Genomic DNA, 24,059 nt, shown 5'->3' with positions numbered 1-24,059 from the left:
AACCTTGGTTCCTAATTGCGTTATGAGTTTGTTTAAGTGAATGTTCTAGTTTAGGAATTCTTTATTTTGCTGAGTCTGGCCCGATATAAAGTTATCCATGATCTTCTCAAGGTTAGACTTCTGGGGAACAACTTGCATAGGTTGATTTGGTTTTTGGGCTTGATAACCTTGTGGTCCCCAAGGTGCATGATTTTGGATAGGGTTCTGGTTTTTATAGGAAAAATTCGGATGATTCTTCCATCCAGGGTTGTAAGTGTTTGAAAATGGGTTACCTTGGGCGTAATTCACTTGGTCGGTATTCAGATCGTTCAAAAGGTTACACTCCGCTGATTCGTGTTCTTTAGATCCACAGAGTTTGCACTCTGTGTGGACTACTGCTGCGGTGTTAGTGTTTGTAGACATATGTTCGATCCTAAGGGCTAAAGCGTCCATTTTCGCCTGCATCATGTCCAGAGAGCTTATCTCATGTATTCCACCTTGGGTCTCCTTTTTCTCTATTGATGCTCGTTCAGTTCCCCATTGGTAATGGTTTTGGGCCATATCCTCAATTAGGTCACAGGCTTCAGGGTAAGGTTTGTTCATCAACGCGCCACCTGCGGCAGCGTCGATGCTCATCTTGGTGTTATAATGGAGTCCATTGTAGAAGGTATGAACGATCAGCCATTGTTCTAGGCCATGGTGTGGGCAGACTCTTAATAGCTCTTTATATCTCTCCCAAGCTTCAAAAAGCGATTCTCCTTGGTTTTGACTAAATCTAGTTATTTGGTTTTGAAGAATAGCAGTCTTCCCAGGTAGTTATTGAATTAGCTGGAAGTGAATCTAACCATGAACGTGCTCTATCCCTGGGGGAGAAAGGAAATAATCTCAAACGGATCACATCTGGTGAAGCACCATTAGATTTAAAAGTGTCAGCTAGTTGGATAAAAACTTTTAAATGTTGATTTGGGTTCTCGGTAGCGAGACCCGCGAATTGGTTCTGTAGCACTAATTGCAACAAAGACGGTTTTAGTTCGAAATTATTAGCAGGAATAAGGGGGTTTACTATACTCGAACTAGGTTCCTCGTCAGAGGGTTGGGCAAATTCCTTAAGAGGTATCCGGTCGCGATTCTCGGCCATAGCTTTCTTAATTCAAATGAGTAAGAGGCGTGTACGAGTGTAACGTTCGGGTTCCGCTAAAGGATCTACTAAATTTCTGGTACTACGGGTTCTTCGGATTTACCGGCTAATAATACCTTAGTCTAGACGGTGTAACAACAGGGTACGAAATTTGATGAAGTTGGTCCCCGGCAACGGCGCCAAAAACTTGATCGTGTGAATTCGCAAGTGCACGAATCGCATCAAAGTAATATAAAAGAATATTGATCCCACAGAGACCAAATCGTCAATCTATCAATTACTATCGTTATGGTGTTTATCTAAGGCGGTATAATAGAGATATTGATGTTGTGAAATAATAGTAAATAATAAATACAGTGCAGATAAAGACAGGTTTGAATGTATATCACGTCAGTTAAGTGATGTTTCGATTGTCTAAATAGAACTACTTATGAGGCAATATTTTCTATTCTTGAAAATAATCCATTTAACAGGAACTGACGCTTTCGCGTATTCAGAACCGAGTTTACCCTTAAGTTAAGACCTTTTATTGTCACTTATAAAAGGTGCGCATAACGCTAAAGTAGTAAACTTATTTTTAAGAAATAAGACTCGTAAACTTAGTTGAAAAGTGATTTTGATTTGGAAAGTTTACCCAAGGAGTTTCCTGATTTTAAATCTATCAACGCGTCCGAAAACAGTTTCAAAAATAGTTTTTCCTTAAAGTGATAAAAGTTCCTAGTTAACTAAGCCAGGGTGCTTTCGCACTCCTTGAATAGTTAAAACTAACCAAGTTTGTTTCAGAAAACTCGAGTTAAAAATCAAAACAACCTTTAAAGTATTTCTACAGATTCAATATGTGAAACATCTCTTTAACCGCGATCCTTACATTCTAACCTTTAAAAGATTTAGCCAGACATAGTAATACCAACAAACACAACGATATTGATCATGATGAAAAGTTGTTTTAGAATGTGAGGCGTAAAGAGCGAGTAAAACGTGTAAAATAAATAAAGTAAAGCGTAGGCAGAAAGTAAATAAAGTAAAGCGAGACGAAAAGTAAATAAAGTAAAGCGCAGACAGAAAGTAAATAAAAGTAAAGCAAGACAGAAATAAAATAAAGTAAAGCAAGACAGAAATAAAATAAAGTAAAGCGTAGACAAAAAGTAAATAAAATAAAGCGAGACAAGTAAATAAATAAATCGATAAAATAAGAACCTGCTCCAAACAGAGGCTTTAAATCTGGTACAAGGAAAATAAACCTCAGACTCTGAAGATAAAGACGACAACAACTCGAAGTGACCCAACTCAATCTCACTAAGGTGCGATAACCCCTCGATGTGACGGATTACCGCTTTTACAAATGATAAATATAGGCTTAGTGTTGTAAACTAAGTTGGATGATTTGAAAATGAAATGGAACGAACTATTTATAGAGGATTTCAGCAGCTTGCAAAGACCATGGTGCCCTCCAACTTCTCCTTAGTGGGAACGTGATTTGCAAAGGTGGCGCCCGCCTGAAGGAGAAGGGCAGTCCAAAACGCAGCAGAATTTAAAATTTCTCCTTTAATGATCCTTACGAATGGGCATGATCAGTGATAGAATCGTTACCTCTTGTGGCGATTGTAACCTTTGATGCAAATCTACTGAGCGATCACGAACGTTGAACAATGACAACGCCTCTACTCAATCCACATGAAAGGATTCCTTCAATCTCAGTGCTAGCTGCTACGAATGAAGGCTTTGAGTGAGTGAGAGAGAGAGAGAGAGAGAGAGAGAGAGAGAGAGAGAGAGAGAGAGAGAGAGAGAGAGAGAAACGAAATTGCAATTGCACTAATGCTTCTACACAAGGATTCTATTTATAGAACCACTTATGTAGGCTGCAAGCTAAAAAACCCACTCAAGTGTATATGGCCCATATCTTATAATATGCCAAAATCACTTAAGCGCGTATTCTACTTAAGTACACCGTACCTTACGATGTTCTACAATTCACTTAAAGGCACCGTACATTACGGTATTCCTTAGTTACTCTATCTCTCATCAATCCGTCCTTTGTGTGTGACCCTGTAGGTTTTCGCGACATTGACAATTATATTAAATCACGTATTTAACATAATAAACAGTGAGCGGTATCTAGCAACACATCACTGCTACCCAAGACACGAAAATGTCATGTGATCCGACAAATCCTTCTGTGATAATACTTATGTGTATAATTACCCTTTTGCCCTTATGTCTATATTGAACACAAGGCATAGACCGTGTCATCCTTGTCCAGTTCAATATGGGTCCATAGACATTTATCCTGTTACGCAGGATGGGCAAATTCCATCTAGGTCACTCATGCCCCTTAGCATGCTTCGTGGAGTACCCATCAACTGTCTTTATGGTCATCCAATTATGGACAACATTTGATCAGCAATAAGGCACTCGACTCTACATCTAGGGTCCATAGTGGTTTCAGGTCGAAGGGTGGTATACACCATTATCACCATGAGAATAACTTATGACACTTTGCATAACATTCTATATAGTATTCTCATAGCGGGTCAATCCAGTATAAATATTACTCTTAATATTCATACTTATGTTTAAGACTTGATAACTCCTTATCCATGATCCATGAGATGTGATCATCAGTCTATATAGATAATAGTCTTAATGCTTTAATGTTATCCCACTTCACAATAAAGCTCGACTACGGATACTTTAAGAGTAGTGTCCTTATGTTTAATGTGATCTCATGATTAAGTCACACTTGATACATTAAACGGACTATCTATTCTAGGGACTTTATTAAACAAACATAATAAAGAAAAGGCCTTTTATTATTAATAAACAATTCGATACAAGTATTGGCCTCTAGGGCTCTAGGGCTTACACCAACACCGCCATCCCTTCATGGCGCCCGCCATGTGTGGAAATGGGAAAGAGCATGGGAACATGGCGGTTACCTCCTGGTTGAGGACTGATGAGTCATGGCTTCTCCTATAGCGGTCTCCATGTGCAACGCCATGTGTACAATATTCGCCGAAAAGCCCTAATTTTAGGTCTTTTTGCTTTGTTTCTTCCAAAAGGGCCCCGAAAGAGGTAAATATCTGAAAACAACATAAAAGAGAGCATAATACAAACAAAATGATAATAAAGTCCTAATAAACATGTGAAATCCGAGTCAAAAACACGGTGTGAATCAGTGTGATCAATCACCAACATTCCTTTGCAAAATGGCACCAGCCAACATGGTCAATGTCGCCGCAAGTGCATCATCATTCCTTCCAACAACCATCTTCCTGCTACACCAACCAAACAACCACAACAACAAGGATTCTTACAAAAACCGTATCGATTATGTTATACACACAAATCAGATACAACGGAATCAAACAAATTCATAACCTGGCCGAATGACCAACCAGGCTCTGATAACACTAGTGTAACACCCCCCAAACTACTACAACTCAAATACAGCATACAATTGCATAATCAGAGTAAATTAAAGCATGCATACACGAGGGCGTCATATTTACTTCTGCTAGAAACAACACATGCCATGGTCACATACAAGTAACATGGATTATAAATGAAAACCAAATAACCAACATGCAAACTCACACAGCAGAATAACATCTCTCTTCATAAATGGTAAATAGTGATGATTCCCATAAATCATCTATCACAAAATATAGTTTTGGTCTCTAAGGCCACTTAACATCAAAATCAACATATCCAAATAACAAGATAAAAGAGAGCACAACAATATCTCTCAACATCAAAACAAATACAAATAATCCCATAAACCCAAGTGTTATATGACCAGAGCAGTATAGACTACCTAGTAAAAACACAACAAGAACTAGCCTCTGAATCTAATCCTTGTGCGAAGCACCATTATCTCTGGTACCTGAGTGATGTCGCGATAGAACATCATTCCAACAGAAGGGTGAGAATTCAAATCATTATAGAAAAACATAATAATACGAAATATATAACAAACATACATATATTATTACAATTTGTAACGCGTCATACAAACATGCATCATATCATCTTATTAAAGAATCACATATTTAACATCATACGACATGGCTCAACAATCCACAAGTATTCATTTATAAATACTAAATGATGTACAAAAGTCATATTTCACAACATATCGATCTCATGTACATATTGTCGCATCCGCGAAAAAACAACCGGCGGGACTCAAATAAAAACACAACACAGAGCCGCCACTGCGCGTTATTTATCCGAAAATAGGGAAAGGAAACGCTCAGAGAAACCTGGAAAGGAAATGGTCTCGCGACCAAAGAGAAAGGGTAAGGGAGTCGGTTACGCAAGGGGAAGGTATTAGCACCCCTCACGTCCGTCGTACTCGACGGGATCCACGTTCTAAAATAAAGAATAGGTTGCTAAAACATCACACACACACAGGGAACGCAGGTGGGGTTAAGAGAAGGGAGCTCGATAGGACGTCGCATCCTATGCCTACGTATCTCGTCTGGAACGAGAATCAGAGCTGCCGTAGTTCGGCTTACGCACGCCAAACAACACAAAACACACAAACAGATGGCAAACCTGGAGCCCGACAACCACTTGATGGAATTACGTCAGCATCCAAACCAAAACACGCACAAAACGGCAAACGTGGAGCCCGACCGCCAATCAATGGACTTACGTCAGCATCCGAGCCAAACACACAATCAGATAACAAGCAAACACACACAAAAAAGAAAAAAAGTTCCCGGAGAGGTCTCGCACGACGTCCTGCCTACATACCTCGTCTGGAACAAGGATCAGGGCGATGTAGTTCCCCCTCAAGGGAAAGAAAAACTAGCCAGAAACCAGGGGAAGACACACTACCAGGGAGCTGGACTCGAGCCTAGTGTTGTCATGCATCATTACCCTACGTTCAGGTTTCTACCTACTTGCACAACTGCAAGCTACTCCTATCCAGGAAGAAAGCAAGCATACAAGCATACAGGCATCAATCAATTCAAGCAAACATGTCAAACAAATATTCACAAAGCACACACTATAACCAATCAAGTGGGCTCACACAATGGGTTTAACTGCCGAAGCAATTCATCTGTACATGGGTATTATTCGCTCTTAACCTTGCCATTACGAGGCTAAGGTGAAGCAGATGAAAAGGTGAAGTGAGGATGAGACCTCACAGCTCTTATCCCTGACCAGGGAGAGCTTCTGACAAAGGAGCGTGGGTCCAGAATGGGGGGACCCTTCTACACTCAAAGACCCTGACTCGATTGTGCAACAGCACGAGATCTTGGGTTTGTGTCCCAATGCATCAACACACAGCAGTGTGAGCAAAGGGACGACACACAGAATAGTGGGGGATAGATTGCATATCCCTAACTTCCACCAATTGCCTCATAGAGGACTTCACCTGCTTAGGCACAATATTAAACAATCACAAGCATCGCCTCTTAAGGAGGACTTCAGACAGTTTGCCCGGCCAAATAACAGACCGGGTCTCCAGACTACATGAAGAATAGAAGTCCTACCTCAAGTGGTTTAAAAACCAAGCAGCAGCAAGCAAGTTCTTAAAGAACTGTAAGCAACTAAAGGTACCTGAAAACAATCAAGTATCATCAGTACTCAGACAGACAACAATAAACAGCAAATGTTAATCAGTCAGACTATACAGATTAATGCACACAAAGGCAAGCTATGAGCTCAAGCTCAAACTTCACAACCTACAAAACAAATCCCAATTAGTTCTCAACATCAAACAATGTCAATTTAATCCACTTGGTTCAATCTCCTTAATCATGGTGCTTTTCATCCTGAAAAATCAAGCAAATGTGAGAAACTGGACCACTAGGCCAAGCCTAGGGTCCAAAAGAGAGAAAAAATTCTAAACAGAAAGGGATCTTCAACCAAAATCAAGCTAAAGCAATTCAAAAGCAAGAGCAATTGATCCCATGTTTATATTATTTACCAACATCATTTCATGACCAAAACATGTCAACTTAGGTCAAATGCAACATCAAAAGTCCCAACAGAATGAATTCCATCAAATCCATATCAAAACAATTCCAAAAATCCTCAAATAATTCACACCTAAACAGGACATATTCAAGGTATAGCATGTCAATTTTCAGCTCAATTGGACAAAAGGAACTATGTCAATGAAAATCAAGAAAAACAGACACAAATATTCAAGCCAAACCATATCATCAACACATGCATTCACTTCAAAAATTCATAAATCAATGAAAACAGTTAATAAATGAATGGGACCAAAACAGGGATGTCCTACAATGTGTCTACAACCATCATACCAAATTTCATGTTTATCTAAAACCATATGAGCATTTCACATTAAATTTACAAACATGTGTCATATGAACTTACATAATTGACCAACAGAGATGAAAAATATCAATCAAATTGAAAATGCCACATAAAAATCTAGAAAAATTCACATCACATCTCAACATATCAATAATCATCCATGCAAAATTTCAATTCATTCCAACAATCATAGGCCAGGCAAAAATATTCATGAAGATGACCTAGTTAGGTGTGACACAAATTGTCACACCTAAGTTCAAAAAATCATATCTCACTCCACAGGTATCCAAAAACCACAAACTTTACATGTAAATCACCAGCAACATGTCTAGAATCACCACAAAAAATCTCAAGAATTTCTTTTAAAGCATGAGAATTTCACAATGGAAATGGTAAAATGTGCACAAAAATGACATAGGTCAAACAACCCTAGGTCAAACCAATTTTTCACCAAGCACAATTTCTAAAATTATGTCCATAAAATTCTAGAGAGAAAATGGGAACTATAGAAAAAATCCTCATATTTTTCTGACCTTCCAATTATTTTTTATGAATTTTCTAATGTTTGTATGATTTTTTAATAATTATTTAAGTGTTATATTAAATTAATTAGAATTTTTAATGTCCAATGGCACGCTGGTAAATATCACACCCAGGCCTAAAACGATGCCGCATCACTAAACGGCGTGGCGGCTTCTCATTGGCCCGTTTCGGCGCCAAACAGAAATTCAAACGGAGCCATACACGGAACGGATCAAACAGCAGGATTTTCCAGAATTTCCTCATCTTCCTCATCGTATTTCCAGAAACGCAGAAAAATCAAGAACAATGAATCGTAACGAAAATACACAAGCGAATATCCGTTGAAACCGTCTTCTAACCAGGATAACGAATATGCAATCATCTTTTCCTAATTCCTACTGTACGCACGGGATCGATCGAAAAAGGTTATGAACATAAAACTAAAATTCAAGATATCTCTCTCCACAATCATCCATTTCAAAAACCAAAGATATCATGATCATCTACGTTGCACACACTACAAGAAGCATACAGCAATTCATCATATCATGAGTTTCGATTTTGAAGTACCTTGAGATGGCAGTGTGGAATCTTGAAGAGTTTGGACACGAATTCCCAAAACAGATGGAGAACAAAGCTCAGGAAGTTGATTGGAGTGCTTGGCTCGATTCAATGTAGCTTCTAGAAGCAGAATTTTCAATTCACCATGGATGCATCAAGAGTGAACAGTCACGAATGGTGCAGATCTGGATCTTGCCTTGCCAAAACAGTTGAGGTGGATGATGAATGGAGATCGAATCCAAAAGAATTTTGCAAAATGATCAAGAATTGGAAGAGATTGAAGGATTTTGGCTTTTGTGTTCTTGAGAGGTTTTGGTGAATTTGGAGGGAAAAAGAGATTGTGATTTTGGGAATTGTGATTCTGTTATGAGTTGGTTATGATTAGGAATATATACCTCAGCTTAATCCACACTTAATCACCTTAATTAACAAAATAGAATGTGTTTAGCAAAATGTCATTTTCAAAGCAAGGGCAAAATGGTACTTTCACCACAGGCCAATGACAGCTGTATTGACAGCTCATACACTCTCAAAATATTTGTCATGAGCTGTTGCAACTTGTCTCATCTTCATTGGATGTGTATTTCTCATTTTCCACATGTCATGGCACTTTTATGCATTTTCAAGTCCATTTCAAAAGTGAGTTCTCAAACCATGAGGCCTTGACATGTTATGAGCATTCAAACCATTTCCAAATATCATTTGTGAGATGTTGCAAAAATCCCCACTCAAAAATTCCCATTATTTCTCAAGTTGGACCATTTTGCCCCTGGATTTTTAACTGTACACTTGAAATTTGACTTTTTGCATTGACCATTTTTGATGAAATCCAATTATGCACCATGAAAGTACATGTCAAATGGAGTTTGTGCATAAAAAGATCACCCAATTTGGACACTCCATGTGGAAGTTATGCCCTTCTGATTATGGGTCATTTTTGAAATTGAATGGACCATAACTTGCCAACCATACATGGGAATTTCAAGTTCTTGGACTTTTTGGAAAGGTGAGAACAAGATCTACAACTTTCATGTTGAACAAATTTTCATTTGAAGCTTTCTTGGACATGTAATTTTGAGGTCAAAAACTTTCCATTTTTGGAAACTTCCATTACAAGTCACTTTCTATTTTTGGCAATTTTTGTCCTGACTTGATTTTCTCCATTCTTGAGCTTTGACATGTCAAATAACACTTGTTTCAACATGAATGAAGTGTATCCAACTCTCTCCCACCTCCAAATCCATAAAATCATGTACAGTTGACCACAGTCGACTTTTTAACTGATAGATGAATTTGGCCATGTACTGATCAATCTGAGCCCCAATCTCTGATGAAATGGCTCAAGGATGAAACCCTAGCCTCAATTATCTCAATAAAACCATGTAATGATCCCCATATACATCATAGACCCCATCTCCTGATCATGCCCTGATTGGCCCAATGCACCTGATTAGGGTTGACCAGTGGTCAAAACCCTAATCTCAAGGTATCTGCTTCAACACTTGATGAAATCAAACCATGATGATGATGATGTATCATTTCAAACAAGATGAAGACCAATATCCTTTGAGAATCATGAAACCCTAATTTGGACCCCCACATCCTCAGATGATTAATGACCAGTCCAATAAAACCCTAGCTTGCACATGACCTCTCCATCTTCTGATCAAGACTTGTGAGGATGACTTTGCACAATGTAACCACATGATATGCAATATGCAATGCCTAATGACCTAAAAATGCAATGCAATATGATATGCTAGTCCCAAGAGAGGAGGGCAAATTTTGAGGTGTTACACATATTATCATCAATCATCATTTACAAATCATCATCAAATATGTATACAACTTTCACATGATTCCATAATGTATAAAAGTCACCATTTCATCACATATATCACAAATATGAACACATATCACATCAACAATACATCAATAATTCATATCAAATGGATCACCTAAAATCCACGTATATGCATATCTACCAAAATCATATCCACACAATCATATCACTTAATGTGTGACTCAATGAAATATGCATGTGAATCCCATTCGTTATCATTTCCGGCTTGTTGAGCGTCTCTCAAATAGACTAGATAGCCACCTCTAAATCTTGATTCGTCCTTAAGCTTTCAAACCCCATTCGGCGTTAGGTTTAGGACAAGCAAATAATATACGCGAGATTACCCAACATTTCCTCTTTCATAGAATCATGCTAGTGTAAGTGTGCAACAACAATAATACTCGTGCAATTAAGACGATCGCAACCCCTTAATCATACATAAGCATACCACACCCAACATTTTCACAACATACACCTAATATGACTTCAATCCCAAACAATACATCAAATAACATTCATCATCTCATCACAACACATTAACATAAAGCAAACAAGCTAATTAATGTTATTCATCAAATTCACCAATTCACATCATCACATACATAATTTCAAGTATTATGTTTCTTCACAAAATCAATCTAAAACCATTCAATACATGCCAAACAATAGAAAACATGTCATTCACATTCACCACACATACAACATACATCTATATTAGGATTCTTTTGATAAAATATTAATCAACTATTATCAAAATGAATATCACGTTATACATAATACTCTTAGCTTCGTAACGGTCCAAACGGCATCTTAAACGGAGTTACGGTTCAAAAGTTATTGAATTTACAAGTTTTTCAAAATGCTGTCAAAAACCAGAAAATTTGATGTTGCGAAAATGCTATCAAAAACCAGAAAAACTGTTGTTGCGAAAATGCTACTGTCCAGCATTAATTTTCATCATAAAACCACATTAATCCATCATTTTTCATGAAATAAATAGTTATACAACCTATATATATCATATAGCAACTATTAGGATCATAGAAACAAGATTTTAAGCTCCACTAATTTTCACCAAAATCTCAAATCAACCATTTTCAAGTGAAACTCAAACATGCAATTATACACCAAATCATATTCTATACACATATTCATTCATGGAATTCAATATAGAAACATCATAGCATAACATAAACATCAATTTCATGGATTAAAACATAAACACATGTTAGGGTTTCTCAAAAATCAAAATTCTCAAATCCTAAGTTCATGATATCTAACCCACATGCATTACATACATTATGTTTACCTATAACCACTTGAAATCCTACCCTTATCTTAGTATAGATGAAATCTCTAGATCCTTCTTCTTCTAGTTTCCTCTTCTCCTCTTTCTCTTCTCTTGTCTTCTATTCTCTCTTCTTCTCTTGTTTTACAAAACTAACTCTAATCTCTAAAATTCTTACTATCTTTTTAACTCATAATGGGCTTAACCCACTTATACACCCATTCAAATTAATTAGGCCCATTACTAGACAATTTCTATTTCTACTCATAAAATTCAATTATTCAAATAACACATATATTCAAATAATTCAAATAATCACCAGAACACATATTTAATTAATTATCACACCAAATAATGATTAATTAAAATAGACATCTAATAAATAAATATGGAAATTAAATCGGGGTGTTACAACTCTCCTCCACTTGGAATATTTTTGTCCTCGATAATTACCTCAAGCAAACAACTCAGGATATGAATCCCTCATCTGACTCTCAAGCTCCCACGTCACATTTCCACCAGCCGGTCCTCCCCAAACGACTTTCACCAAAGCAATCTCTTTACCACGGAGTTATTTCACCTCTCTATCTTCTATCCGCATAGGTAATGTCTCCACAGTCAAATTATGTCTATCCTCAACATCATCTAATTGGACAACGTGCAAAGGATCCATAATGTATCTCCTCAATTGAGACACGTGAAACACATCATGGAGATTAGCAAGTGACGGCGAAAACATAATCCGATAAGCCACATCACCTACTTTCTCAGAAATCTGATAAGGACCAATAAAACATGGTGTCAACTTACGCGACTTCAATGCTCTACCAACACCCATTACCGGAGTAACTCTTAAAAACACATGATCATCTACCTCAAACTCAAACGCTTTCCTTCTCTTGTCAAGGTAACTTTTCTGACGACTCTAAGAAAGCTTCATCTTCTCTCTGATCATTTTAATCTTATCAGTAGTCTGTTGAACTATCTCAGGTCCAACCACATCTCTCTCTCTAGATTCGTACCAACACAAAGGCGTCCTACACCTTCTACCATACAAAGCTTCAAACGGAGCCATACCAATACTCGAATGAAAACTATTGTTATAGGTAAACTCAATCAAAGGCAAATAACTATCCCAAGCACCTCCCTATTCCAAAACACAAGCTCTCAAAATATCCTCAAGCGACTGAATCGTCCTCTCAGTCTGACCATCTGTCTGCAGATGATAAGCAGAACTCAAACACAACTTTGTACCCAAAGCACGTTACAAATCTTCCCAAAATCTCGAAGTAAACCTCGCATCCCTATCTGACACAATGCTAGACGGAATACCATACAAACTGACAATTTTCTCAATATACAGCTTTACAAGCCTCTCCATCGAATAATCCATTCTAATCGGAATAAAGTGAGAAGATTTCGTCAACCTGTCCACAATAACCCAAATAGCTTCATAATTACTCGGAGTCCTAGGTAAACCAGAAACAAAATCCATAAAAATACTATCTCATTTCCATTCAGGAATAGATAACAGTTGTAACAAACCAGGCGGTTTCTGATGCTCAATCTTCGATTTCTGGAAAATCAAACACGAATACACAAATTCCACAATCTCTTTCTTCATACCAGGCCACCAAAACAATTTCCTCAAATCTTGATACATCTTAGTAGCACCAGGATGAATACTCAAACCACTACGATGTCCTTCATCAAGAATCCTCTTTCTCAAATCCGAAACATCAGGAACACAAACTCTATCATGACACCTCATGATACCATTCTCATCAATCCGAAAATCACCACTTTTACCTTGGTTGATCAACGTCAGTCGATCTACCACAACCAAATGAGATTTCTGACCTTCTCGAATCTCATCCAAAATTCCACTAGTAAGCTTCAACATACCAAGCTTCACTCCAAAAGAAGTCTCTTCACAAACCAAACTCATATCTCGAAATTGTTTAAGCAGATCTAATCCTCGCACCATCAACATCGACATATGCAAAGATTTCTTACTCAAAATGTCGGCTTTAACATTCGCTTTGCCAGGATGATAATTCAAACCAAAATCATAATCCTTCAAGAATTCCAACCATCTCCTTTGTCTCATAGTCAACTCTTTCTGATCAAACAAATACTTCAAACTCTTGTGATCACTAAACACGTCGTATCTCGACCCAAACAAATAATGTCTCCAAATCTTCAAAACAAACACAACAGCAGCTAATTCCAAATCATGAGTCGGATAATTCCTCTCGTGCACTTTGAGTTGCCTTAAAGCATAATTTACAACTTGTTGATTTGCATTAACACACCTCCTAAACCCATCAAAGAAGCATCATAATACACAACAAATGGTTTTGATGGATTCGGTAAAATCAAAAAAGGAGCAGTAGTCAATCTCCTCTTCAACTCTTGAAAACTAGCTTCACACTGTGCAATCCAAATGAAAGTTTGACCTTTCCTAGTCAACTGCGTCAATGACAAAGATAACTTAGAAAAGCCTTCAATAAACTTTCGATAATAACTTGCCAAACCAAGAAAACTACGAATCTCAGACACATATTTCGGCGCTTCCCATTGAGATATAGCCTCAATCTTAGAAGTATCAACCGAAATATCACCATTAGAGATCACATGGACAAGGAAACTCACTTCCTTCAACCAAAACTCACACTTTGAAAGTTTAGCAAACAACTGCTTCTCTTTCAATACAGATAAAACAATCCTCAAATGCTCAGCATGATCCTCTTCACTCTTCGAATAGATCAAAATATCATCGATAAACACAACAACAAACTTATCGAGATATTTATGGAAAGTCCGATTCATGTACTCCATAAATACACCAGGTGCATTCGTCATACCGAAAGGCATCACCAAATACTCATAGTGTCCATACCTTGTTCTAAAAGCAGTCTTCTGAATATCTTCAGCTTTCACACGAATCTAATAATACCCAGACCTCAAATCAATCTTGCTAAACACACAAGCACCAACCAACTGATCCATCAAATCATCAATCCTCGAAAGCGGATACTTATTCTTAATAGTAACCTTATTCAGTTGTCTATAATCCACACATAACCTTATAGTACCTTCTTTCTTCTTAACTAATAAGACAGGTGCACCCCACGGTGACACACTCAGACGAATAAACCTCTTATCAAGCAAATCCGCTAGTTGATTGTTCAACTCTTTCAACTCAGATGGCGACATCCGATACGGAGCCATCGATACCGAACTAGTACCAGGAATCAAATCAATCGTGAACTCAACTTCACGTTCAGGCGAAAAATTGCCAACCTCATCAAGAAACACTTCAGGAAAATCACGAACAACTGGAAATTCACCCATTGTTCCATTTTCACTAAGCTTCAAACTTTCCACCAACATAAACACATCAACACCATCTCGCACAGATTCATTCACTTGTTGAGTAGACAAGAATAAATCACCTTCCTTCTTTGGCTCAAGAAAAAGAACAACTTTCGCAAAATAATTTATATAGACATGGTTGGCCCTCAACCAGTCCATTCCCAAAATAACATCAACTGGACTCAATGGAAGACACACTAAATCAACTTCAAAATCTTTATCACAAATATTCAACGTACATTTCAAACAAACAGATGAAGTAGTCACTGAACCCATAGTCGTAGTATCAATAACCATGCTTCCACGCATAACAGATAATTCAAGATTGAATCTCTTAGCACAATCCAAAGAAATAAAAGAATGTGTTGCACCGTAACAATAATAGCAATCAAAGGCATATTATTAATAAAGCACATACCTCAAATCAATCTCTCCTCAGCAGAAGTATCAGCATCGGACAATGCAAACATTTTCCCTTTGGTTTTCTCCTTCTTCGGCTTGTTGCACTTGGTACTAATGTGCCCTGGTTCACCACAGTTGTAGTAAGTCACATTCGAACCAACTATGCAATCAAAAGATTTGTGACCTTGCTTGCCACACTTGAAACAAGTCACGTCACCCTTAGGACACTCGAGAGCACGATGCCCCTCAACACCACATCTGAAGCACTTGACAGGAGTGTGAGATCCTCCCCCACTCGGCTTCTTGCCATCACCAACTTTCTTCTTACCATTATACGGCTTCCCTCGGATTTTACCTTTTCTTTTCTTATCATGCAAGGACTTGTAATGAGCAACACTCTCACGATTATCCTCATCATATATCCTACTCTTGTTAACCAACTCAAAAAACCTCGTAATATGTTGGTAACCTTTTTCCTTCTTGATATCAGGTCTCAAGCCATTCATAAACTTAAGACACTTGGATCTCTCATCATTAGCAGTATTGTAATGGGGAAAAAATTTGATCAACTTCTTAAACTTTGCAGCATACTCAGTTACGGTACCATTACCTTACTTCAACTCAGGGAGTTCAATTTCCTTCTTTCCACGAACGTCTTCTGGAAAATACTTCTTCAGAAAAGCATCACAGAAAAGTGCCCAAGTCACTTCAATGCCACCCTCATCAAACCTATGAACAGTGTTGCGCCTCCAATCCTCAGCTTCTTTCTCAAGCATATGAGTACCAAACTGTTGCTTCTGCACATCTCAACAGTTCATAACTCGAAAGATTTTCTCAATCGCCTTCAATCACTCTTGAGCTTTTTCAGGTTCATGAGCTCCTTCAAAAGTTGGCGGATTGTTCCTCTAGAACTTCTCTAAAGCACGGAACTCATCAGCATCACACTCCCGATCACCAACATTCATTTGCAGAACGGCACCAACCAACAGGGTCAATGTCGCCGCAAGCGCATCATCATTCCTGCCAGCAACCATCTTCCTGCTACACCAACAAAACAACCACAACAACAAGGATTGTTAAACAAACCTATCGATTGTGTCCTACACACAAATCAGATACAACAGAATCAAACAAATTCATAACCTGGCCGAATGACCAAGCAGGCTCTGATACCACTAATGTAACACCCCTCAAACTACTACTACTCAAATACAATATACAATTGCATAATCAGAGTAAATTAAAGCATGCATACATGAGGGCAACACATTTACTTCTTCCAGAAACAACACATGCCATTGTCACATACAAGTAACACGTATTATAAATGAAAACCAAATAACCAACATGCAAACTCACACAGGGGAATAACATCTCTCTTCATAAATGGTAAATAATGATGATTCCCATAAATCATCTACCACAAAATATCGTTTTGGGCTCTAAGGCCACTCAACATTAAAACTAACATATCCAAATAACAAGATAAAATAGAGCACAACAATATCTCTCAACATCAAAACAAATACAATTAATCCCATAAACCCAAGTGTTACATGACATGAGCACTACAGACTACCTAGTCAAAACACAACAAGAACTAGCCTCTGAATCTAATCCTTGTGTGAAGCACCACTATCTCTGGTACCTGAGCGATGTCGCGATAGAACATCATTCCAGTAGAAGGGTGAGAATTCAAATCATTATAGAAAAACATAATAATATGAAATGTATAACAAACATACATATATTATTAGAATTCATCACGCTTCATATATGTATACAACTTTCACATGATTCCATAATGTATACAAGTTACCATTTAATCACATATATCACAAATATGAACATATATCATATCAACAACACATCAATAATTCATATCAAATGGATTACCTAAAATCCACGTATATGCATACCTACCAAAATCATATCCACACAATCATATCACATAATCACACAAACAACAATTCACACCGATATGTGCGACTCAATGTGTGACTCAATGTGATATGCATGTGGATCCCATCCGTTATCATTTTCGTCTTGTTGAGTGTCTCTCAAATAGACTAGATAACCGCCTCTAAAGCTCGATTCGGCCTTAAGCTTTCAAACTCCATTCAGAATTATGTTTGGGATAAGCAAATAATCTACGTGAGATTAGCCAACATTGCCTCTTTCATAGACTCGTGCTAGTGTAAGTGGGCAACAACAACAAGACTCATGCAGTTAAGACGATCGCAACCTCTTAATCATACATAACCATATCACAACCAACATTTGCACAACATACACCTAACATGACTTCAATCCCAAACAATACATCAAATAACATTCATCATCTCATCATAACACATTAATATAAAGCAAACAAGCTAATTCATGTTATTCATCAAATTCACCAATTCACATCATCACATACATAATTTCAAGTATTATGTTTCTTCATAAAATCCATCTAAAACCATCCAATACATGCAAAATAATAGAAAACATGTCATTCACATTCACCACACATACAACATACATCCACATTAGGATTCTTTTGATAAAATATTCATATACTGTCAATCCAAACGGCACCTCAAGCGGAGTTACGGTTCAAAAGTTATTGAATTTATAAGTTTTTCAAAATGCTGTCAAAAACCAGAAAATTTGTTGTAGCGAAAATGCTGTCAAAAACCAGAAAAACTGTTGTTGCAAAAACGCTACAGTCCAGCATGAATTTTAATCATAAAACCACATTAATCCATCATTTTTCATGAAATAAATAGTTATACAACCTATATATATCGTATAGCAACTATTAGAATCATAGAAACAAGATTCTAAGCTCCACTAATTTTCACCAAAATCCTAAATCAACCATTTTCAAGTGAAACTCAAACATGCAATTATACACCAAATCATATTCTATACATATACCCATTCATGGAATTCAATATAGAAACATCATAGCATAACATAAACATCAATTTCATGGATTAAAACATAAACACATGTTAGGGTTTCTCAAAAATCAAAATCCTCAAATCCTAAGTTCATGATATCTAACCCATATACATTACATACATTATGTTTACCCATAACCACTTGAAATCCCACCCTTACCTTAGTATAGATGAAATCTCTAGGTTATTCTTCTTCTAGTTTCCTCTTCTCCTCTTTCTCTTCTCTTCTCTTCTCTTCTCTTCTCTCTTTTTCTCTTATTTTACAAAACTAACTCTAATCTCTAAAACCCTTACTATCTTTTTAACTCATAATGGGCTTAACCCACTCATCCACCCATTCTAATTAATTAGGCCCATTACTAGACAATTGCTATTTCTACTCATAAAATTCAATTATTCAAATAACACATATATTCAAATAATTCAAATAATCACCAGAACACATATTTAATTAATTATCACACCAAATAATGATTAATTAAAATAACACCTAATAAAGAAATACGAAAATTAAATTGGGGTGTTACAGTGTCTGTCTAAGCTACAAGGTCTGACAAAACAAACAAATCTGCTCTTGGTTCACAAAAAGGTACAAGATGGAGCTCAAAGGTTTATTGTATTTGGCTCAAAGAATAAGGTATATCACATGAAGTGAATGAAGGTAGAATATGAATGTGTCATGAAAATGAATGTAATGAATGACCAAAGTCAAAGAAGTGAAGGATTTAGTAACAAATGATTGTCTAAGCAACAAGGTCTGATAAGACAACGACTGAAGGAGTATGATTGAAGTGATGGAAAATATAACTTGTACCAACAGAATGATAGCTTAGGATTCCATAAAGGCAAGTTGGATTTGAATCAAAGAGTAAACAGACAGACCAACAAGTGAGGGGCCCGAGGCATGGTATCACCGTAGTGGAATGACTGAAAACAAAGAGAATTAAATGTCTGGAAATAAGCCAAACAACTCTTGATAAAAGGACATTGATTAGGTCATCCTAAAAGGGTGAAAATGGAACCCAAAAGGAAGTATTGATTGGCACAAGGAAAGAATACATTACTTGTTGGGGAACAAACAATTTGAGATTAAAGGAGATCGGTATCTTGGATCCATAAAGGAATAAACTCTGAACCGAAGAGTAAAACTGGTATGAACCAACAAGTGAGGGGCCAAGGCATTGTATCACTGTATTGGAATAACCAAAAACAAAGGAATTAAAGGTCTGGTAATAAGCCAAACATCTCTTGATTCACAAGGAGGACTATTCATTAGGTGTCCTAAAAGGATATGAATGGAAACCAAGGAAAAGTATATTTGATCTCAAAAAGATGGTATTGATTAAATGAATAAAGTAAGATTAGTAAATAAGATAGCTCTCGGATAATCTGAACTCTTTTGCCTGCGTATCCTTATAGTGCAATAAGGAAATCAAAGCTTTCGTAGTTCATCCCACTAGGGCTGAAAATAAGATGATTGATGAGGCAAAAGAAGTGATTGATTGAAATGAAGATACTTGATAGTTATTCGGTAATAACCACAATAAATCCCATGAGTAAAGGTGGATACGATGAGCAACGGGCCAAACGTCTCGCACCCAAAGATATCCAGAATGAGGATAAGAAAGCTCTAGTCTCATTCCTTCTTTACTACTTAAGGCTCATGACATGTAATTCTCATCCTAACTTTCAAGTTGTTGAAGGATAATCTTTTTTGTTGTTTCTTGTAATGATGATGAAGACCTTATCAATCGTTCGATTCGAATTGCACTAAAGTCTATGAATGGAGGTGAATACAATGAGCAACTGGGTTAAGCGTCCCGTACCCAAAGATATTCAGAATGGGGGTAGGAATTCTCCAGTCCCATTCCTTCTCCATTGCTTAAGGTTCGTGTCATAAAACTTGAATCATGATTGATAAGTTGTTGGTGTAGTCCTTTGTTTATTGCATGATACTGTTTTATGAAGAGAGAGACTTGCCAATCGTATGATTTAAATTGTGTTAAAGTCTATGAATAAAGGTGAATACTATGAGCGACTGGGTCATTTGTCCCATGCCCAAAGATATTCAGAATGGGGGTAAGAATTCTCCAGTCTCATTCCTTCTCCATTACTTAAGGCTCATGCTACACAATTCTAACATTGATGATGATGAAGATGAAGATCTTCGGATGAATTTTAGAGCTTTGCAGATTGAGGAATAATAATTTTGAAGAAATATTTTGAAGTTCAGAAAATTGACACCGAAGAATAAATTTTGGAGTTTTGGAGATCGAAGAATGTATTTTGGAGTTATTAAAGATTCAACCTGAAGAATGAGTTTTGGAGTTATTGAAGATTCAATCTGAAGAATGAGTTTTGGATTCATTGAAGATTCCCCCTAAAGAATGAGTTTTGGGTAAGCTTTTATAACCTTTCCTCTCCAAAAACAGTTAGAAATTCCATCTAAATTTCAATGAAATTCAAATTTAAATTCACTCCAAATCCATAAAACAGATGAGGTTCTGTTATGAAATTTATTTTAAATTCCAAATGAAATTCACTTGTGATTAAATGCACAATTTGGTTGATTAGTTTGAGTTGGCTGAAATGTCAATTAATGAAACTCAATGAAATAAGTTACTTGTTGTTAAAATGTTAACTGATTTGCTTGATTTTAAAAGTTCAGTGTTTGTTAGATGCAAATGAGAAAGCTCTTGTGTCATGCTATTGTTGTTGTATTTGTTGCTGCAGGATCATGGCAGATAATGTGTATGCGTTGTATGTAGGGCAAAGTTACATCTATTATGCGCTTAGAATTGGCGAATGAAGGGTTGTTAATGCTGTAGAACCTATGTGTTCCTACTGTCATGAGCTTGTTGCAGTTGGTTGTGAATGTTATGTTGTTGGAGATCGACGGTTACATTTGCAAGAAGTTTGGTTGAAGTGCAATTTAAACTGCCATCCTGCTGCCTTGAAAGAATGTTCCTGCTATTGAAATGATTGCAGGCGAATATGGAGAAGAGGAAAAGCTTGGACTAGAAGAGTGAAGCGTGAAGATGATGTTAGTGCTTTAGATTAGATGTTTGGATACTTGGATGTTAGTTTATACTGTGACCTTTGAAATTATTCTTATGTAATGTGTAAAACAGAAAGGATTATTGAATCATTAACTATGCATGGATTTGTATTGAATGTCATTTATCATGAAAGGTTATCAATGATTTGGAATTATAATTAATAGGTGGAGAACTTAAAGAATGAACATTTGGTTTTAATGAACATTGAATACATGAGATTACCATGATGAATGCTATGGTTTTGAATTGGACTTGAAATGGTTGGTTTGGAAAAAGAAATGGAAGTTGATCATTAGATGGAAATCACAATGAATTAGAAGGGATTGTTTTGTAACCATGGTTATGTGTAGGTTTATGAAGTTGTGTGGAATTGGATGGTCATATGAATACATATAGAAATGGCTTGTAGTTTAAAGATTGATTTCAAATGAAATGGAAAAAAGAAAAGAAAAACTATCCTCTTGAATGCTTGACTATGTATGTCCATGCTATGCTTTTGGGTTAATGGTTATGAAGTTAAATTGAACAAAAGTGAATGAATTATTTGGCTTGCTAAATAATGGTGTAAATGGTGTGATTAATGATACCAAAATCAGGATGATATGGGCCCATGAATGGATGGTTGACTTTGGTCAACTTGTTTGACCAAAAAGTCAATAGTTGACCAAAGTCATCTGTGAATTTTGTGAATATACATGTATAAACAAGACATGGTTTAAGGCGCCATGATAAATGAATGAATCAAAATGGTACCAAACTTGGATAAACCAATCATTTTTTATCATCTGAATCATATGAATGTAGGGAATTAGGACACATGGATGAATTGGGAATCAAAGGCCTATAAAGCCCTTAAGAGACACAATCAATGGATCAATGCTATATTTCCATCATAGATCAGGAATCAAGGACCATGAGTCTTATGCAATTGTGAACATCAAGAGACCTAGGTCAATGGCACAGGGGATGCTAACTAGGATGCATACATGGAGGCTTGAACCAAACCATGAATCAGATGAAGCTTCTATCATAAAGACATGCAAATTTGAGAGTGAATGGTGTATGACATGCTAACCAACATCCCTCCTCCATGGATTAGGGTTTCCATCATCTCTAGATGAACAGTCAGGATGGAAGGTGCATTATTACTGATATCCTCCTTAATTAGGGTTTATCTAGCCAAGACAAGGCCCAAAGAGTATCCATGAGGCCTCATGACCAAATTATTGAGGAATTAGGGTTTGAGAGCCTTGAGGATTTCCATGATGAAATCTTGTTGAATTAATGCTTCAATAGACCATGCAATTAAGGTTTCACATCCTCTTCGACCAGATAAACACCCAAGTTGGATCTCTAGGGTTTTATCCACTCCAAAACCCTAGCTTTATAAGTCAAGAACCTTGAAATCACACTGATCAACCAATGGATACGAATGCATGATTGATGGATATGCATGGAGCATGAAGACATGCCAATGATTCTTCAGTTAAGGGTGAATGAAACGATGAAAAAGAGAAGGCAAAGTTTGGGGTGCAACACTAAGATTTGCTAGATCTCAGTTACTCGTCACATACTTGAAATCCCAAGACACAAAATTTGTCTTCTTGAATAGAGGAGTGTGACACCCCACAACTATAACAACAAAAGATACTCAAGCGTGGATGTTGACGATTAAGATGCAACTATCATATGCCTTCCTGAAACTCAAGGTATAACTCTCTCTACTTCACCTGGCACTCAAGGAATCTTCATATTTGAACAATCAGTTGTTGCATTCCCTTTTTCTTTGCATCAATAACATCTTCATGACCCCATTATGTATTTTTCTCCAAAATGCAATATATTATAATTGTTGCAATGTTTGGGTAACATGGATCTCACAATCTACAATTACTTTCCTTTGGATAGCAATCTCTTATCTTCAAATACTGAATAATTCTACCAGAAATTTCTTTGGATCTGAATGGCTTTCTCCCTCCCGACATGAATTTCCTTCAAGTATTCCCTGGGCAATGCAACATTTATGTAACATTTCCATATTAGCACTAAATTTCTACTGGGCTACCCTGAATTCGGTCTCCTTTCTAAGATCGAGCATAATTTGGCCCCCTTTCTACCCTTCGTCTAGTGCATAGAGGGCTCACTTGGAGTAAGCTTCCATGCCCTCGAACCTTCCTGCATGCTCCTCCACCATCTTAGACCCTCGATAAAGTTGTTGAATTTCAATACCTCTTGAGCCTTCAAACCATTAAGAAGGTGTAATTCCAAACATACTTCCTTGAAGTACTTCCATTCCTTCGGGATGTTCTGGGTGGTTGTACGAGTCGAGACGCTGGTCCACCACTTTGCTATTAAACTTTGTAGCATACAAACAGGAAAATACACTTCTTTTCTTCACTACCAGATGGCTTGAACTGTGCACCACCATGCATTTGTCGCATCACCTGAATCACAAACTCTTGTTGCTGCTATGGTGCATCAACCATATCCATCATCCCTCCTTACTTCCAATCTATTGGCCTGAACATACACTCTGAGCACAAGCCATACTAGACCTTCAGATTCCTCATGGTCTCTCAACCATGATCCTACCTACCACGCACATATAAATAGGTTGATCAAGCCAAATACTATATATCAT

At 37.1% G+C, this 24,059-nt stretch overlaps 1 protein-coding gene, 1 long non-coding RNA gene and 1 other non-coding gene across 3 annotated transcripts; 2 read left to right on the top strand and 1 right to left on the bottom strand.

Moving 5' to 3' along the window:
- Positions 1 to 670: 670 nt before the first annotated feature.
- LOC127132987 (small nucleolar RNA R71) lies at positions 671 to 777 on the top strand. The gene has a single exon (XR_007806988.1). It is a non-coding gene; the product is annotated as a small nucleolar RNA R71 (small nucleolar RNA).
- Positions 778 to 15,425: 14,648 nt separating this feature from the next.
- Positions 15,426 to 15,914, bottom strand: LOC127130889 (cold shock domain-containing protein 4-like). Its single transcript, XM_051059847.1, has one exon. It carries the CDS (start codon positions 15,912 to 15,914, stop codon positions 15,426 to 15,428), a length of 489 nt encoding a protein of 162 aa, XP_050915804.1.
- Positions 15,915 to 20,507: 4,593 nt separating this feature from the next.
- On the top strand, positions 20,508 to 21,559 carry LOC127127095 (uncharacterized). The gene is made up of 2 exons (XR_007805218.1): positions 20,508 to 20,757; positions 21,093 to 21,559. It is a non-coding gene; the product is annotated as an uncharacterized LOC127127095 (long non-coding RNA).
- The last annotated feature ends 2,500 nt before the right edge of the window (positions 21,560 to 24,059 follow it).

This window comes from Lathyrus oleraceus, chromosome 3 (assembly GCF_024323335.1).
Source record: "Lathyrus oleraceus cultivar Zhongwan6 chromosome 3, CAAS_Psat_ZW6_1.0, whole genome shotgun sequence".
Taxonomy (NCBI): domain Eukaryota; kingdom Viridiplantae; phylum Streptophyta; class Magnoliopsida; order Fabales; family Fabaceae; genus Lathyrus; species Lathyrus oleraceus.
This window is presented reverse-complemented; position numbering and strand designations above follow the sequence as displayed.

What these genes read in the sequence shown, in the direction of transcription:
- LOC127130889 (XM_051059847.1), bottom strand. Translation starts at nt 15,914, where the DNA reads ATGAATGGCTTGAGACCTGATATCAAGAAGGAAAAAGGTTACCAACAT.